The sequence below is a fragment of the Limulus polyphemus genome, unplaced genomic scaffold (genome assembly GCF_000517525.1).
Source record: "Limulus polyphemus unplaced genomic scaffold, Limulus_polyphemus-2.1.2 Scaffold575, whole genome shotgun sequence".
Taxonomy (NCBI): Eukaryota; Metazoa; Arthropoda; class Merostomata; order Xiphosura; family Limulidae; genus Limulus; species Limulus polyphemus.
Window position 1 is genome coordinate 272,851 of NW_013666185.1, and position 20,473 is coordinate 293,323.

The 20,473-nt window shown below is 32.2% G+C and overlaps 1 protein-coding gene across 13 annotated transcripts in view; it reads left to right on the plus strand.

The window, feature by feature from the left end:
- Nucleotides 1-20,473, plus strand: part of LOC106459206 (NGFI-A-binding protein 1-like) — a 182,549-nt gene that overhangs the window by 47,161 nt on the left and 114,915 nt on the right. For 12 of the 13 annotated variants that reach the window (XM_022385642.1, XM_013918808.2, XM_022385648.1 and 9 more), the window contains one exon: nt 20,066-20,167. In XM_022385642.1, the coding sequence (XP_022241350.1) occupies nt 20,066-20,167 (102 nt within the window). Of the gene's footprint in view, nt 1-18,676; nt 18,748-20,065; nt 20,168-20,473 lie in introns of those variants that run through there. The other variant, XM_022385654.1, reaches the window with a different exon arrangement.

Below are 20,473 nucleotides of genomic sequence, written 5' to 3' on the forward strand. Positions count from 1 at the left end.
TAAACGTAATAAAAAAAAAAAAATAAAAAAAAAAAAAAAGTTTCCTATTTTTGTTTTGGTAATCATATTTAACTTCCTTTTAAATGCATTAGTAAATTATAAAGATTTTATTTGGTTTAAGTGCTTATTTTAAAACTACTTGGAGCAAAAAAAAGTTTAAAGCTTAAACTTAACTTCCATTCCAAAACAATTAGAAATTTTGTCTGAAGCTGGTTAAGTATAAACTCGGAAACTCATTTTCTTCTTTGACACAATAGTTAATTTTTGTGATTATAAGAGATACTGACATTTCATAAATAAACGAGTATCTTTGTATGTTTAATCCAGTAGTTACTACACGGTAACTATATTATTACTATATAATAATGCGGATTACTTTTCACATCTTGAAAACAAATTAGAATCTCTAAAGATAAGGCTTATTAGTCTTCTTTTATTGGAAATATAACTTTGTAGCATTTTATCCTTCGTCAAAATAAAAACATGCTTGGTTAAAACTTTAATGAATAGTTTAAAATTGTTCATTATTTTTTGCCATTGTTTGTGGTCCGGTTAGTTGCTGTAATCACTGTGATGATGATTCCTATAGTGTTTACAATTTGTGTGTAAAAGTGTAATAAATAAGGATGACAATAAAACAAGTTTTTTAACAGTATAGTATTGATCGCCTGAATAGTTGCATAAAAATCTTCCCTGACAACTACAGATTACTTAAAGAAAAATAAGCACTGTTATAAGAATGTTTGTTACACGGTTTACAAATAAAATATGCAACTAAAATTAACTGAAATATAAAAATATAAATATTGTTTAAAAACTGTAAATAAGGGAATTTCATTCAGTTTCACATTTCCTCTCTATTGCAACTTTTTTATTAATATTATATTTTTAGAGCTTTTTGAGTCTAAGTGGTTAATACACATTTTACCAACTAAGTAACAAGCTATGTATCTTCAGAATAACCTGTTTGTGTAAGTCTGATTTATCGTATTATTTCGGACGGTCTGTGTTCAGTCAGAAAAGGTTAGGCTCTTCTGGTTCAGAGATAAGCTGAAGGGATTATAACGCAAAACTCCAGGGTTCGATTTCCGCAAGCAGACAAAAAAAAAAAGTTACAAAAGTATTTTTATTGCTAAACTTAAATATTTCTGAAATTGATTATTTGAAAAATACTTTTAACATTATTTCATTTATTTACTGTCAGACTGAATTGACTTAGTAATAAAGTTAACAGAAGTTCAATGGGTCTTGACACAAAGAGGCAAATATCTACTGGACTGTAATGTTATTTTAAATATTTTCAAGAACGTACTATAGACTCCTTTTTTTGTGTATGCAATTTGATACTTGTATTACTTTAATTCTTGCCTTTTTTATTTCTTTTTAAACGTTCCCTTAAACTCACCAGTTCAGTTAATAGATATTTTTCAATACTCACCAGGGACTTGAAAATATAACATTAGCTTATATTAGATGGGAATCACTCATAATGACTAACTTTTGAGTTTGCTGTAGTTTCGAGATTAACTACAGAAAGCTTCATTCTATTTGAATAATTATCATAACATTAATAATGACTAAATGTTGTATAAATATCGTTCAAAATATTGAGATAAAAAATTACATAATTGATATTCTACAATTTAGCAAATGCATTTTAGTAGTAATACTTTAAAATCATGATAATATTTTATTTATGCCCTGAGCGGAGTTTGTATATGACTGAGAAGTACGCGCAATTGTTTATTCTTTGTTTAAACACGAGTTTTTGTGTTAATAAGACATAAAGACATGTTAATTGCTTGTTAATGTCGTTTAATACTTATAGGTATTGTTATGTGATTTAATAAATGATACAAAATTATTTACTTGCTCTCTGCAACATTTTAAATTCCTGTACGTATGCAATTACCGGGCTGATTGGATATTTTGAATTTCGCGCAAAGCTACACGAGGGCTATCTGCGCTAACCGTCCCTAATTTAGCAGTGTAAGACTAGAGGGAAGGCAGCTAGTCATCACCACCCACCGCCAACTCTTGGGCTACTCTTTTACCGACACATAGTGGGATTGACCGTCACATTATAACGCCTCCACGACTGAAAGGGCGAGCATGTTTGGTGGGACGGGGATGCGAACCCGCGACCCGCAGATTGCGAGTCGAGCGTCCTAACCACCTGGCTATGCCGGGCCATTGATTGGATAAAAAGAAAAAATGCTTGTGTAATAACGGCTGGGTTTGTTGCCTTTTAACACCCAAGTGTGCAGTGGACTTTCGTAGGATGGGAATACTATATATTTTAAACCAAATATGATTATAGAAAACGTTCAAGTTAATACCATTGTTACAAAACAAATTTTAATATTACGGTTTTCTCATATATTCAATAGGAGTTTTATAATAGTAATATAGAACAAAAAAAACAACAGCTATTTATAGATTTCGTGTTTATTTTCTCGATAAAACGGCAAATGTATAAGAGCCTTACCCAGGCACAGCTAATATACACGCCTAGTTATTGAGTTTCTTCATTTAAAGGAAAGCGTTCGTATAGTTAGGATGAAAAGCCTGTAGACTGACTATTTCTCCCCTTAAGAACTGAATATGGGGATTATCGCTGAAATATTAGTGTGTGTGTGAAAGTATTATTTTTTCCCTTAAGAACTGAATATGGGGATTATCGCTGAAATATTAGTGTGTGTGTGTATGAAAGTATTATTTTTTCCCTTAACAACTGAATATGGGGATTATCGCTGAAATATTAGTGTGTATGAAAGTATTATTTTTTCCCTTAACAACTGAATATGGGGATTATCGCTGAAATATTAGTGTGTATGAAAGTATTATTTTTTCCCCTAAGAACTGAATATGGGGATTATCGCTGAAATATTAGTGTGTTTGAAAAAGTATTTTGAACAATTGCAAATCATAGAAAAGAGACAGCTATAAGGTAATATTTTTTGCTTGAAGTAGATCTTAAGTCTTTTTTCTTCTTTTATACCAAAGTTACTGATATAGAATAAAAATAACTTAAAGTATTTTCAAAAACGTGATGTAAAGTGTGCCGCTGCACATCACGTTATAACGTACTTGTTGTGGAGTGATACATATTACGATTTTCATCCATGAGAAAAGGAAGTTCGCATATAAATATTTATAGTCATACTGTATTCTCGATGAATATTCCGTTTTTTTTTATACTTAAAGCCTGTTTTAGTTGCATGCAATGCTTATGTGCTTTAATGTCATTTTGCAACAAGCGCTAACGCTGTCAGAAAAGTAAGACATATTTTTGTACGAGTTTTTAAAGTGCACTTTTTCTTCTGTCTGATTCTACTTTATTTTTTGTAAAATATAAAGCTCGTATCGTGATCATGTGTGATTATTGTTCTGTGTTTGTGATCTTCTGCTCTTAATTTTTAATGGAAAACATTTTTTTAAATAACCTGTACTTTTATTTATCTTTTTGTTTTATCTCGAGCGATGTTAACTTCGGTTGCAGATTGATGCCAATTAAAATACTGGGAAATGATTAGTTTAGTTATTGGTTAAGCCAAAGCTACACACTAGGCTACCCGAGCTCTGTCTACGGAGGGTATCAAAACCCGATTTTACTTTTTTTAGCGTTATAAGCCCCCAGTGGCTGAGCGGTAAATGTGAAGGCTTATAACGCTAAAAAACGGGTTTTGATACTCTTGGTGGGTACAGCACAGATAGCCCAGTGTGTAGCTTTTTGCTTAACCAAAACCGAACAAAGAAACCTTCCTCTGACCCATTGGGTGGAGGGGGTATGAAGAAGGTTTGGATTGGAGAATGTGCTGCAATACTCTTTAGATTAATGTGACATGCTAATAAATACAGATGTTCAGGTAAAAGTAAGGAAGCGCGAGAAGATAGCTTCCGCTGTTTCAAGCAAAATAAGAAAAAAAAATGAATAATGAATCTTGAGAAAATAAAATTTCACTATTTTTCATATTAATATCATCATTATAGCTCCTGTTTTAAGAAAATAAGTGCAATTACTGACTAAATGTTTCTTGGGAAATAATCAATCAAAGAAGAAAAGGACCAACGTTTTATTTATTACTGTATTAAAAGAGTCTCCGAGTAATGGGAGGGGGAAGGGAGAAACATTAAAATATGAAATATTGCTATTATTGTTTCTCTGAGGATATAAGTACGTACATAAAAGTTTCTATTTATACCAGTGACAGCTGTTCAATACAGATAACTCTGTCACTTGCTTCTCTGCAACTAGAGTATAAATAAAATCTGAAAGGGTTTATTTAAAGTGTGACCACTTCGTATTAGTTAAGATTAAGCTGTTGCTCGGAGTGTATTAAACTACGGACTGAATCCTTATCAGATTTTTATAAATAAATAAATAGTCGCATACTACATTGTAGTCTTCACTTTTCATTCAAACTTGTACATCTTTAGGATTGACACGTGTCTTACAAGTTAATTTGTCATGCTTTTTACTATTACAATCAAACATTTCATGTGTTGAATACGACAAATTTTTTAAACGATGCCATGGGTACGTAATAATAGTATTATTATTTAGTTGTTTTGATATAGTCGTTCACCCATGTCTCACAAATGCGATGGTTAGTTTGAAAGATAAATTCTTCGTATTATATCTAGTTTTTACTTGGTGTTATACTCGCGTATTATAAGTACATGTAGTCCACTCTGTAGATACACAATAATGAGACAACGTATACAACTATGTAGAAAGTGTGAAAACAGTAGTAAATCTTAGGTGTTGTGCATGCATTTAGCTGTATACACTCGAAAGGGCGAATTAAATACAGAATTTATTCTCAATAGTTTCGTGTTTTTTTTTGTTTTTTTTTCAAAATGTTCACATGAATGCGTGCGTGTACCAACTAGTTGCAATGAAGGAAGGAAGCTCATCGTTAAGGCCTAACATGAAACCTACAGTTAGATTGATTATTCTTGCAATGAAACATCGCGAAGTCATTGGGATTCTTTGTCGAAACTTGCAGGAGTCCAGGAACGTAATCTATCATGACATGTATTGATTTATACAACAAAAGATTTTGTTGTATAATAAAATAAAATGCTGGAGAAGAATAAAAAAGAAAATACATTTATAGTCGGGGAATGTTACATCTCGCATGATTGTATCGTTCATATTGTAAATTCGCCTTTTAACCCTTCATAAGATACTTCGACAAAACATTTATATTATTATCATTACTTTCAATTGGTGGTGTCCCCCAGTGGCACAGCGGAAAGTCTGCGGACTTATAACGCTAGAAACCGAAGTTCGATACCCGTGGTTGGCACAGCACAAATAGCCCATTGTGTAGCTTTGTGCTCAACTACAAACAAACAAATTGTAGTAATATGGAATCGTTTAGTTTCAATTGTTTGCATTTGTACAGTACTTTTAAAACTGGGTTTAGCACCTGTCTATTAATTACATTTTACATGACATTTGAAACGGATGTAGTTATAGAAATGTTAAAGTTAATACCATTGTTGCAGAAAATGTCTAATGTTGCGGTTCTGTCATGTACCGAATAGTGGATGTATTTCGTGTTCATTCTCTCGATACAAATATAATTGTATAGGAAAACCTTACCCAGGTACAGCTAATATACACGTCTAGTTATTTAAAGAAAAACGTTCGTGTAGCTAGGAGGATTAGTTAGTTATATTAAATACAATAGGGACAAAAAAAAACATGTTTGAAAAATATAAGTTGCCAGTAAAATTTCATTACAGATAGAGGCACATTATCAGCAGGAGCTACAAGCGAAACGCCAAAAAACTGTCTCCGATTCATTCAGCTTTGCGCGTCTTTCAAGTTAATGCAAAACTTTGTAAAATGCTTTACTTTATGTTTGAAAGTCATAAAATGCTTTTAATAAGTTATGCAGTAAAATACTAATATCTTGAAAAGGTTGTGTTGTAGGATAACGTCAGGTTTGTGAGCTTTCTGAATTTGTTTTTTATGCAAATACATGGTCTTAAATATTACAGCCTAGCAGGCCCTTATTATGTCAGTAACCTATGGGTTACTTGAGAATTAGAATTTTTCAATTTAAATGGCGCCTTATGATCACGCGGTCTAAATGACCAGGTCAAAGATCACTGTCTCTAATTCTGAAATACTGACCAGAGGGAAGGCTGCCAGCCAGCAGCATCTGTCACCATAGATGTTTTTCAAGCTATTTGAATCTAGCAGCAGGATTGGCTGTTACTCTTATAATACGCACACAGCTGAAAGTACGGAGCTTGCTCTAATGCATTAAGTCTCGAATTTTGGACACAACATGTTATATATTAGGCCACGCCCGGCTCGAGTTGCTTTAGAAACAAAGAATAAAGTGAATTTACGATGTGTCATTCTTCACACACACACACACACACACACACACAAACACACACCTTTGTGTTTTTTATTGTGTTTGTTTTCCAATCATGTATATGTATTTTACAAAGTTTTAATTAATGTAAAAATAATGTTTTGCTGTTATATACATGCAAATAAAGCTGTTTATGCAATGGTTTTTATTTACACATAGATTGAAAATAAAAAGAAACTGTAAAACTCTAAGTTTAATGCCTACAAAGCACTCATGTTAAATACGTCATGCAATAGGTAAGAAAAGGCTTTCAGGTTTAACACGTGTTTAAAGGTAATCTCTATATTTGTAAGTGATTCCTGGCTGCACATCCGATAGTCCAGCACGATATACGATTTGCTGAGAATTAAAGTCCATAATTTCAGAGTTCGGGGTTTGTGTTATGTAATCGGTTGTAAGCACAAACTGAAATGAATTACAGTAATAAATCTGCCTTACAGATACACCCCCCCCCTCTCTCCCAGTGTCAGTAGATGCCACAATGTCACCTTATGAATTTAAAATTCTTGGAGAAGAGATGAGTCTTTTCTTTTTTATGGGTGGAAAATGTATTATAAGCTGTTGTTTTTTTCTGTCATAATTCTGGTACTTTAGAAACCTCTAAAAAATAACTAATACAGTCGCGATTTTAAAGTTGTGATAAGACTTGACAAGTGTATTGGTCTAAGCTAGTGTTATTCAACATAAATTTAATATAAATACTTAGTTTGTTTATCGTAAAGTACAAAACTATACAATGTGCTATCTGTGGTGTACTCACGGCGAACATTGAAATTCGACTTTTAGCTTTATAAACCCTCAAACTGATCGCTGAACCGCCGGTATAGGGGTGGGGAAATACTTATTAAAGTATATATTTACATTTTAGATTATTGACACTATAAACATCGTCATAATCTTCGTGTAAGTAAAAAATACAACATTACAGTAATAATACATATTAATAAAAACTAGAAAAGCGTAATATATAGTGAAATGTGACAGCTGTTATGGAAATGTGTATTTTTACCAGTTCTTGGCAGTGGAAAGAGCTAAAACAGAATCAACAAATTCCATATAATGACTTAATGTACAAATTTTACAATAAATTTGCATTTTGTTATAATAGTGTACAGTTTAAGGGAAACATTGTACATTTGAAAAAAGAATATTTACATAATTTGTTCCTATTACATGTACAAAGATTTAATTTTAAATAAAATTTGTTTAGCATTACAAAAAAGTAGTTCAAGACAAATTAGTACACGGTTAGTAATATATTGAATCCAAGGTACACATTTAACCCCTGTATAATAAATAAGTTATTATGAAATATTTTAACGTTGTTTCCTACAATGTTCTTAACGTGAACAATATAATATTAACATTGAAAATAGCCCCCTAGTGGCACAGCGGCATGTCTGCGGACTTACAATGCTAGAAACCGGGTTTCGATACTCGTGGTGGGCAGAGCACAGATAGCCCATTGTGTAGCTTTGTGCTTAACTTCAAACAACAACAAGGGTTAAATTGTTTACTCATAAACTAGGATTGTTATGCATGCACCATTGCAAACCTGCCTAAAAAAGCTAGTGGGTCATCGCTATTATCAATCAAAGGTTGTTTTCGTTTTTCTTTTATATTTTATGAAATTTTATTTACACGGGCAAACTGTAGTTGATAAATGGGTGCCCTTATACATATAATTTTTTTTAAACTTGCGCCTTTTCTTAGGGTCTGTGAACGTTATAGGTTTAAAATCAATTTTGTAACTCCTGTCGTTCATAGACTTTTAAAAGGCGTAAGCCGAAAAGTTGGGTATAATATATAAACATTTATTCGAAGTTGTTTGTCGTCTTCACTGTAAACATATATATTTACAATTATTCATCAGCACTTTCGTTACAATTAGAACTTGAGCTTAAATCTTTATCCAGCTACAATATTATACCAAACTTTAAGCTTGGATTAAGCTATTTCTGACATTTACTGTTCAATGATAGAAATATTGTGTATTCATACTTATTTTCTGAGGACTGAGTACCAGGATATTAATTATTCAAATTGCGGAAAATGGCATAACAATTAGGTAACGCCGAAACTTTATACATAAATCAACCAAGTTTATTCCTTAGTCTTCCAACCTTTTGGAATGAGGAGTTCTCCTATACAATATATCTTGCCTTTTTTTCTGGAATATCATTAATTACAATTTAAACCTAAAGTTACTATCTTCCTGTCAGTTATATCCTAATTCCGTATAAATCACTAATTATATCTTCACTACTTGTTTCTTCTTTTCATATTTTGCCGTATACAAGAATAGCTAAATTTTCTGACATTTTTTTTTTACTTACTCTGTTTCATCTGTAAGTTTTTCTGCTATTCTACTTACAATACAGTGTATGTATTATCGTCTTACGCTGTTATTTACAAATTCTGGTCACACTCTGTACTCACACTTTATTATTGCTATATTACAAATTTTCTCTTATCTCCCTTTGATTTTATATATTCTTCCATCTCCATCCCTTTTATGTTTTGATAATAGTCGCTCCATATAGATATTTCAATCCTATTTTCATTTTGTTTCAAGTTTTGCCAAATGTATTTTCATTATCTCCTCCTTCATCGTTTTTCTTTATTTTTTTATGATATCCAACTTATTTAAGAATTACCACGCTTTTAAAGTGTTCTATTCATCTCCAATTTCCATTCATTTTTTTTCCTATTCCTGTTGCAATTATTTTCAAATTGTGTTTTGATCGTCTTTTTTCCTTTATTTTCAGTATGTCCAACATATATGCGCAATTTTTATACGTGTTAATCACCATTTCGGTTCTTCTTACCTCCGTCTATTATGTGCAATAGAATGTGTTTCTTGTCTGAACCCAACGTCCATCTAATATATAGTTTGTCTGTCACGCACTGTATCTCCTGAACGGTTAACCGTATAAAAAAAACACAAAATTCTTCTTTTCAAGAGTACATTACAGGAAAATCATTCATTTTTTGCAATTCCTAAAATTTCATATCAATATCAACATCGATCCACCAGTCTTCGTGTGTGCTGAACAGTCAGTCTGAGAGAAAACATAAGTACAAAAATGTTTCTTTTTGTGAGGGAATTTCTGGAAAAAATTGGACTTCCTTCTTGACTGATTGGAAGAAATATTTCGAAGATAGGAGCATGGATAGAAAAAACGCTTAGAGAGGAATGTGATTGAGTACAAATATTTGTTGTTGTGTGTGTGTATATATATATTGTGTGTGTGTGTGTAATTATTTTTTTCATGCTGGTATTATATACATGCATGATTTTATTGTACCATGTAGAATAAATTTAATTAAATATCTCCCCTCTGACGCTTCTTATAGAAATTACAACTGTCAAAAAAGCGCTCCCTTCGGTAGTGGTCTTTCTGCGTGCTTAGTAAAACAAAAAGGAACGGTGGCATGCAGCGGAAAAAAATCACCGTGGCTACTTGACGAACCTGATCACTCTATTTTGCCGGATGCGTCTATTGCATCGAAACCAAAACATTTTGCCAACAATGCATTGCAGTTATTATCCTTTGCTTAAGAACAAATGTAATGCAATCTTCCTTATTGAAATACCAGATGGAATGACAAAATATGACAGTCAACGGCCCACTAGACAACCGTATATGCTATGATCCAAGGCATTGGGTTAACTGTACATTTTTTTTTTTTATCTATTCATCATTATGTTTAGGAAATTTACCATTGAATTGTTTCAATGGACATCTGTTAGTTTTATATATTTCGCTTGGACTTTTTCTTCCTTTCCACATCCCTAAATTTTTGCTCCATAGTTAGTAACAGGATTTATCAGGCTTTTAAACAAGTGCAACCGTATTCAAGTTCCACGTTTTGTTTCTTTTAGCTGCACGTTTTTTTCCTCCATTAGCACAGCGATAATTCTTCAGACTTGTAGCGCTAAAACCGGGTTTCGATAGAGTATAGATAGCCCATTGTGTAGCTTTGGGTTTAACTATAAATAAATCAGCTGCTCTCCATGTTGCACTTAGTACTCGTAGTGTTTTCGTCTCAATATATTTTATATGTTGTGTTCAAGTATTCCTGATATTAAGCGAGCATCCCAAATATCTATACTTTTTGCTTACTTGTTTGTTTTAGTGCAAGGTTCCGCAATGGACTCCTTTGGAAGAACAGGATGAATAAAAAATTTGGAATGGCAAGATCAACAGATGAAGGTGGTTAAAAAGTTTAAGTCTCCCGATGGATCAGCGTTAAGTTTACAGACCTGCACTACAATCAGAGATTCAATTCTATGAGGTGGACAGAGCATAAATTTTGATTTATCTAAATTTAGATTTAGTTTATTGTTCTCCGTATAAGTTTTCTATTATGATATGCATAATTCGTCACCATTTCGTCTTCCGAACAATTTTTCCCATCGCACTCACCCCGATATTCTTTTCCATTCATTCATATTCGGAGTCATTTCAAAATTTTGCGAGCATCCTTGTATAACTCCTTTTACTATCCAGAAACTCTTCGATCTTTCTTTTTTCTTCTTTTCACTACGATTCTTTACGTCTTTTACCATATTTAATGTTCTCCCAAATATTCAAATTTTCTTCTTCTTCTTTCCCCAGTATGTTCTGCTTGGCTGTCCTTTATTTTTCCTTTTTCTTCTAACCACTCATTAAGTCTTTTTGACATCATTCCAGTCATTAATTTATATGTTAAATTTATCAATGACATTTTTTAATCGTTCTTTGCCCCTTTTTTTATTCTCGACTTGTTAATTGGGTAGATATCTGCCTCTTCCCTTCTTGTTCCTCTTTTACACTTCTTTTTTCTCTCTCATATTTTGCCCCTCCCGACAGTGATATAGCGACAAGTCTGAGTGCTTATAACTCTAAAAATGGGGTTTCGATACTTGTGGTGTGCACATCAAAGATAGCCCATTGTGTAACTTTGTGCTTAATAATTTGATACTCGTGGTGTGAACAACATAGATAACCATTGTGTAGTTTTGTGCTTAACTTCAAACAAACAAAAAATGATAACATGTCAAATTTATTTTTAAAATGTTCTACAAATTGACTTTATAAACCTCATTATTTCGATACTTGACAAATTAATATGAATTGTGACTCATTTGTATAAGTTTGCAAATTGATAACAGCATTCTTGAGAAAACTTTTGATGATCGAGATGCACCTAAGGATTATTAAACGGTTCAATTTTATGATTTGATAAATGGTTAAAACATCATTCGTGTAAGCTTAAGAGTTCTGACGTACAAAAACTCAATTTTGAGTTTAGCTACCAGAAAATTCCTAGCTAAAAACGCACAAAGTCCTTAATTTCGATTAAAAAAATAACTGGTCAGGCTTTACTTTGACCAGCAAGTTGTGCTGTAAATTAAACGAGATTCAAACGTCCTAATTTCACGGTATTAGATAAGATTCGTTTAGGTTTATCTAGAAACATAAGACTGGAAGTTTTATTCTGACTTTGAAGCATGCTGCAGGTGAGAACAGTTTAAAATATCAATTTTCATAACTGGAAATTTGTCGATTCTACGTACAGAAATAAACAATCTGATAAAATTGTTTATTGTTTGTTTGCTAAGCACAAAGCCACATATTGGGTTGTCTGTGCTCTGGCCATCGCGAGTATCGAAACCCAATTTTTATTGTTATAGACTCTCAGGTTTGTCGCTAAGCTACGGGGGCTATCTATTATTAAAAGTCTAAAATTAGAAGAATTAACCACCCAATCTGCGTTTTTGCCATCAAGGATGAGTAGGCAACGTGACTGAAAATAGATTCTAGCTGCTGTAATTGAAAACAAACAAATTGTTTGAATTAATACCAAATGTTTGTTACATTTAAATAGTCATTAACTAACACAAAGTAATTCCACATAATTATATATAACACATAAATATTGTACATACAAGTTAATCGTACGTCATAAGAACGATGTTGTAGGTTCCTTAATCAGTCTGTCGGTCGTAGTTAAAGTCACAATTTTCAGACACCGCAAATTATCCTATAACAAGCTTCTTGAAAGGACGTTGACAAACTTTTCAACAAACTTTCCACGGAGGATATCAACTACCAAGACTACGTTTAAAAAAACTAAAAGGTACAAAAAAAAAAAAATTGGAGCTGTACTGGGCGAGTTAACAAGTATGTGGTTAAATACGAATGTTATAGTTCCAATATTTTTTCGGCCACATGTAAGACTTATTGGAAAGTATTCAGGGGAGGACTACTAGGATGATGTAAGGGGATAAATATGTTAATTTTTTTAACTTATTTTCTCGTAAGAACAGAATTGTAAGGGAGAATCTTATTGAAATTCCCAGGAAAGCTATAGGACATAGGCTTCTGATTTATTTGCGTTTTATTCTGATGATAATATGACGCAAGTTTAAAATTTGGAGATGAGTTTATTTGTTTGTAGTTAAGCACAAAGCTAAACACTTAAGTGGATCTCAAGGTGTGTCTGAAAGCTTGTAAACGTTTGGCTTGTAGATCTTCGTCAGTTTCAAAACACTCTTTATTACCCTTGTTAATGATGATAAGAAACTATTCCTGCTTTAGTACATTGGCTTTTTTTGGCCGTAGGGTTCTCTTTCGTAACCACAGCCTTCACTTTGCAGACAACGGTAAAGCTCGGACTGGCCGGTGGAATACTTGTCGAATCTAGTATTGTCCTAAACGCTCTGGTGTACAAGTTTCCTGTTCCCTAAGGACACTGAATATTCTAAACTTTGAAATGTTGTCTTTTAACCCTACATTATTCAAAGCCTCTCTTTATATATACGAATATTCTTATCCGTAACCAATATGAATATATTTGACATGGCAGCATTGCACTGTCGAAAAGCATGGAATTTGTTGTAAACCAAATATGCAGATCCTAAACATTTTTATTTCAAATCACGCATTGCATTTGCAGTAACACGTCATTGTATTAACATATACTAATTATTAATCTAAAATGCGATTAACCCTATACAGATTTAGATATCGCGAGAGAGTCCAATTGTGACTTTATCTACGAGAAAGAAGTATTATTATTATTGCCAAAAATTAAATGTATAAATTTTGTCAAAAATATCGTATCGTCAACTAAAAACATTTTAGGTATTACAGACTATATTAACATGATCAATTAAAAATGTTTTGGGTATTACACACTATATTAAGATGACCAATTAAAAATGGTTTAGGTATTACACACTATATTAAGATGACCAATTAAAAATGGTTTAGGTATTACAGACTATATTAACATGATCAATTAAAAATGTTTTGGGTATTACATACTATATTAAGATGACCAATTAAAAATGGTTTGGGTATTACATACTATATTAAGATGATACTACGATAGCTGATTGACGTTAAAATTAAACCTGGATAAAAATAATTATTAATTACTAACGTATAAAGTTTACATGAAACTTGATAATTTAATAATTTCAATGTGTCAAAAAGTAAAGTGAAATGTTTTTAAAGAAAAGTGCTGAATGATTGAAGTAAAGATCGTTATTGTTAATTTTATTAATCAATAAAACCCAAATGAGAACTTAAAATTATAAATAAATTTTCCTCGTAACTAGATTAATATTCTTTCATACCGAATTTTTATCAGTTTCTCATTATCCACCAGAAATATATTTAGGTATATCATTAACCAGAATTTAACATTTAAAATGTCTCGATAAATCTATAACCTGTGCTTTCATTCCAATAATTTAAAAACCTTCAGATTTATAAGTAATAAAAAAACTCGAGTGTCAGTCTTTTAACAGAATTCGATCAAAAGTCCACGTACAAGGCTTCATAGTATGAAGTAGCAGTCCAGAATAAGAAAAAGGTTATCGAAATGTGTTTGCTTTAACTGACTGCCCCATGGAAAATGGCAAAATTGTTTAAATATGGAAATAAGTATGAATCTCCCAATATAACAGCTGAATTTGATGTATTGTTGCCCAAGTCTCTCTGTGGTGTAAAAATGAAATAAAACGTTTTGTTTGGATAAGCTATAAGTGTTCCAATAATTTCTTAACTTTTTTTGAAATAAAAAAAATAGAATTTTCTTTTCCTCCTGGATGTCGCTTTATGCGCACGTGGATGAAACGGTCAGGTAGAGATCCCAAGTTTCCGGTGTAGCCGTCTTCAATTTGAACTACTGGCAAGAAGGAAGGTAGTCAGCTAACAGCAACTGACACCACAAAGATTTTACCAGGCTCTTTGAAGAATATAACGATATTAACAGTCTCTTGTATAATGCATTCAAAATTGGTCGTACGAAGTGTGTTCTGTAGCATCACGTCTCGAACCTTAAACCTCTCGATACGCAACCCGATACCATAAGTAACAGGCCACACCCGGCACATGGACAATTGTTAAAATCATTTTTTAAATTAGCGCAGAGTTAAGACAGATACCCAGAAGGTTATCAATTATCAGTTTCTATTTGTATTTTCCGTTATTGTTTAGACAATGATCATTTTTAGTGGTATTGAACAAGGAGAAAAGGAGGTTTAATCAGCTTAGGCCCGAGAACATGTCAACTCTCATATCGTATTTATGCATAGAAGAAACTATTTTCCACCTGCCTACTGTGGCTGGTACTATCGATAGTTATTTGGCGTACGTTCTAACTTGTACTACGTGAGATAAATACAGAAAATCATACAACATTTATCTCATATTTTGTGTTTGAAAAGTTGAAGCAGTTATTTGAAAATATTGCAAAAAAGTAAATTTCAAATTTCGAAAGGTGTGAATAACGAAAGAAGCCAACAAACTTTTTTAGAGGCACTGATGGAATCGTGTAAAGGTGCAGATACAAGCCGTGGATGATAAGTCTAGTACTTGTATACATTTGAATCGGGACTTCCTCCCCATTCAACAGTGCAATGTCAAAATGGACAGAATTATTTCTGAAGGATATGTCATAGCTCTTTTCGAGGAAAGATATTGGTATAATGTTCTTATTTGCAAAGTGAAGACTGTTTTTATCAAACCTAATTTTCAGCCCCAAAAAACTGCGATGAAGCTGGGCATATCTCCTGGTTCCATTATCAGGATAATGAATAAAGATTTAAATCTGACACTGAATAGATAAACTCTCCGAATGCTCATTGATTTCTCATTAACTCGCCGTTTCACAAATTCTCATATTAAATCGTATACTTATTTCTATACTCTGCAAGAAATTTCTAGATTTGTCTCATGTGCCCTCTAGCAAACAAACATCTAAATTAAAATATTAAAAAATATAGCTTACAACATCACGAAAAACAATAGAAAAAACAAAATCATAGCAATTCCATTTGACTACATATTATCTTCCGATACAGCTCTAGTATACAGTCTGTCTTTAGTTTGCTTAAAGCTGGTCTTTGAAGCTGACGTTCACGTATGTTTAAGAATTTGGGATAAGTTTATTATGATGAAGCTTGTTAGAATAGAAACTGTGGTGTTTGGCAGTAATGTGTGATCAAGACCAATTAGACTAATCACTACTGACGACAGATAATTTAATTCCAAGGACAGCAAGAGCCTGGAAACATTGTTTTTACAAAGTACCACTATTTAGTTGTAAAGGTAAAACCAATAAATACTCCAATAGACAAATCAATTTATTGTCCAGTTTACGCTCGTTCCTCTTGTAATTAATCACCTTTACTGAAAAAAGTTCAAGAATCATTTTGCAAATTAGTCCATATTGATAGTATGATTGTTAAAAGTCCGGATAAATAAACGGACATAATGATGTCAGAAGATGGTGGTACCAATCCGAAAATACACTTGATCAAACCAAGTGTTTTCTTATTCAGTAGTTCTGTTCAATTTTAGCCGGCCCCACAGTGGTACGTCTGCGGACTTATAGTGCTAGAAACTGGGTTTCGATACCCGTGGTGAGCAGATCACAAATGCAGCTTTGTGCTTAATAACAAACAACAACAACTGCGCTAGCCTCTCGTTAATTTTGAAATAATAGACTAGAGGGAAAGCAGCTACTCAACACCACCCACCGCCCAATCTTGGGCTACTTGTTACAAATGAATAGTGGTATTGACCAATATATTGTAATGACCCCACTTCTAAAAGTGGGCGATAGGATTTGAGCCTGCAAACCGCAGATTGTGATTCGGGCGCCCTAACCACCAGGCCATGACAGACCGATTGAGAGGGAAAACCACATATATGTGACCTGTTTTTTCCATACTATATACATATATATATATATATATATATATTCATGCATCTCTGTAAACTACTTGTACCCGAGGATGACATAATCTTGTCGAAACATCGTACATTTCTAATAAAGTTTTCTTCATTACCCAGTCAAGCCGTCTCAAAACTTTTATTTTCTAAAAAAATGGATTCCTCGTCATCAAAAGTGAACCACATAATTTTGTCCTAAACGTAATAAATCAATTGTATTATACTGTATCTTGAAATACTTAGTCAATAGTGGGAAAAACAGTATTACCTACTAAACGATTGTTTAGTCTGTTATGTAAACATTAGATAATCATGATTGTTAACAGATTTAATATATAACAAATCGGTGTATGGTTCGTAAAGTAGCGCCATCTAGTACTTGTACATTTAATAAACTATTTTCTGAGTTGTTAAAAAAGGGCTAAGTGTTTTAAAGAAGTGTAAATGTAATTAGTGGTGATGCTTGATGTTTGACAGACCTGAAATAACAACGAAAACTAAAATTTTAAATGTGATGGGTGTTTTGTAGTCAGTTCTTTCTTTAATTATCATAAAAACTTAAAGAACGCTAACATATTGTCGTTTTCACAAAATTCTACTTTGAATACTGAATAACTAAATTCCAAAATTGGAAATAAATTGCTGCACACGCACCCTTGTTCAAACAGTAAATTCAACACTTTTATCTCATAATGGATAAAAAATCTGAAATACTCTTACTGATTTTTCTGTATTGAAAATTATATTTCAAACAATTATGCTCGTAAAATGTCGCACATAATGGCGGATTTAAAATGTAACCTCGTTGTAGGTAAACAGTTCCAAAACCCGGAATGGTAAATGAGATTACGGAAATGAAAATTGGTGTTGATCGATCTTTCTTTTAAATTCTATCTCTTCTACGAATTTAGTGATAACGTAGTTAAGTTAAATGTATAGCCAAATGTTATATCTCTGGCAAATGGCTAGAATATACTGCAACGTTGATATATTTTCCAACATAGCTACTGGGTCATCGTTTCACTGTTATGTAACCATTAAGCCAAGTTTTAAATGGCAATATTTAAACCTATGTTATATGTCAACTATTGGAATAGATCTCCATATTACGAAAAAACAAACAAAACGTTTCTACAGTTCACTGTAGGTGTAATAAATATGTCTGTACTGTTTCATTATAAATCGATTAAAGAAGCTAACTATGTCATTAAAAAAACTGAGCAAGACAACCTGTTTATATAAACTTGCACTGGCTCTTAATAACAAACAGAACTTCGAATAGATCATCATCAGATTACGAGAGCAAAAAAGAGGAGATATTGGAGACTATAGTAATAATAATAAAAAAGGTTTTAGTCCAGAATAAACATCAGAAGTCTAGAAATATCACCAGGTTATGAAAAACAAAAAGTTCAGACATTTACATGGTCTTAAACAAGTTATGGAAAAATAATAAAACAAGATCACCAGAAGCTGTAAACGTTGGCCACAAGCATGAAATAATCATGTACGTGACAAAAAAACAGGTCTGACATTGAGGTAAAAACGATCCGGTTACAGGTAACAAGATAATGTAACGTACAAAAAAGAAAAAAAAAGGCCTACAAGGATAAATAATTTGTTTGGTCTCCAACAAATACTATATTTCGAAAAAAATCTCAGATTAAGTAGAAAAATGAATGATTAGATTTTCAATTATCACGTAACTATACTAAATTTGTTGGTTTGAATTAAAAACCAGGTTTCATTCCTCTCAAATTTCACATAAAAATCAAGTATCAGAAACTCGGTTGACCGTAGCTACTAGTGTAAAATAAGCCTGTGTTGATTTATAAAGAAATATGGAACGTTGTTAGAATAAAGACAAAACACTATTCAGAATTTTTCAGTTTCTGGACTGTCTTCTCGTTAACTCATTGGTTACAACTTTCTCGTTAACTCATTGGTTATGACGTTTCTGTACGAGTCACTAGTGAATCACACAAGACTCCAAAATCGCAAAGGAAAATGCACCACCTCATTTCGTTGTAAAGCATATACTATACATCAACAAGGAAGACGTTACTAAAATATGGCTGCTCCTTGAGCTGGGATTTATTGCAGATAGATAAGTAGATTGAAGAGGCATAAAATAAAAATTGTAAACTAAAACTTAATAAGGTTGAATACTTTGTTATCTTTGAAGAATTTTCTTAAATTCCAGACTCGTAAGAATAATAAAATAAAAAATAAATAAAAACAAGCACACTACGTCGTTGAAATTTTATTGAAAAGCAGATGAATTTTAAACATTGAAAAGTTGCCCAGAATTTGGTGAACATCTGAAGGGCATCTTTCTTACTTTTGAGGTGACTCTTGCGTGATTATAATGAACTTTAACATCGTTATATATTTAAAAACTAACGTAGGTTCTGCATCCGTTCATAACTTTGGAATAAAGTAAAATGGCTGAAGTGCGTCACACTGAAATTATTCCGTTCTTTAGACGAACAAAGACAAGACGAAATCATTATATCTCGAATGTTGTTGAAGTTTGAGCAAATAAGGTGTTTAAAAAGGAGCTCTAAAAAAAAAAAAGAAGAGATTTCCTTAGAACCCCAGTAGGAAAATGCCCTATCTATGTACTTTTAAATTGTATTTTTTGCTACAGCATTTCATGAAAAATATTAATCTTGTCCTGTTTACTAGTTTTTGATGTTGCTGTTAATGTATTTCAAGCTTATTACAAAATTCACGGTAAAATTATTCAAGTCAGTTCAATATTCTTAGGATCTTCGAACAATAAGTTCGACATCTGGTTTAAACAACAAAAAACAATTTAGCATTGAAAAAATATATATAATATAGATAAAAAATGTTCACCAATGATTATATTATAAGGCATATCTAACTTATCAAGCTTTGATGTGTCTACTTATTCATTTGTATGGCTATTGGTTTTTGATAATATTTGATATTGCAACTGAAACTCGATCAACTATATATATATATATATATGTATCTGTGTGTACATCTAGACTATATTTGCCTAGATCCATAAATCTTTATTTGGCCCTCGTAGGTTTCTAACGTAAAAATCTTGTGGAATACTTCCAACGTCTGATTGGTGTTTGGAATCTTCAAAGGAATTTTTGAATTTTCTGTTGTTTTGTTTGTGTGTGTGTGGGAGGGAGTAATTTAAAGTATGAAATTAATTTACAATGGTGATCATAAATGCCGAAAATAAAATAAAAAACAGACTAGTGTAAGAAGCTGTTTCTATTGAAATGTAATTGAGTTGGAAAAATACTTCTTCAAGCGTGTTCTGTAGTCAACATTTAATAACATCATGCTTTATAGTTATAGTGTCGTTAAAATAAAAACTACTCAGTTTGATCATGATTTCACAATCGAATGTGAACTTTCTTATATATTTTTGTTTTCACGCAGTTGCGATGACGTCACAACCAACGAACGAATCGGAATTGCAGTTGTACAGAGTCCTCCAGCGAGCCAACCTTCTTTCTTATTATGACACATTTATATGTCAAGGTAAGACAACAAAATTATTAATTTAACATGTTGAGTAACTGTAGCATATTTACATGTCCAGGTAAATAACAGTCAAATTAAGCTTCTTTTTTTTATCACGGCATGTTCATTTATTTAAGCACGATGAATTGATATGATAAAGCAAGGGTTCCCAAATTTCTTAATTTGAGCCACAAGACCATAGAAATAAAATGGTTAAAGTACCCACCGAATTATTTAATAACTACTTTTTTGAGAAATCTTACTTTCATTGTAAGTTGTTCTTTGAAAAAAAACCTCTAGTATAAACAACGTTTTTAATCATAT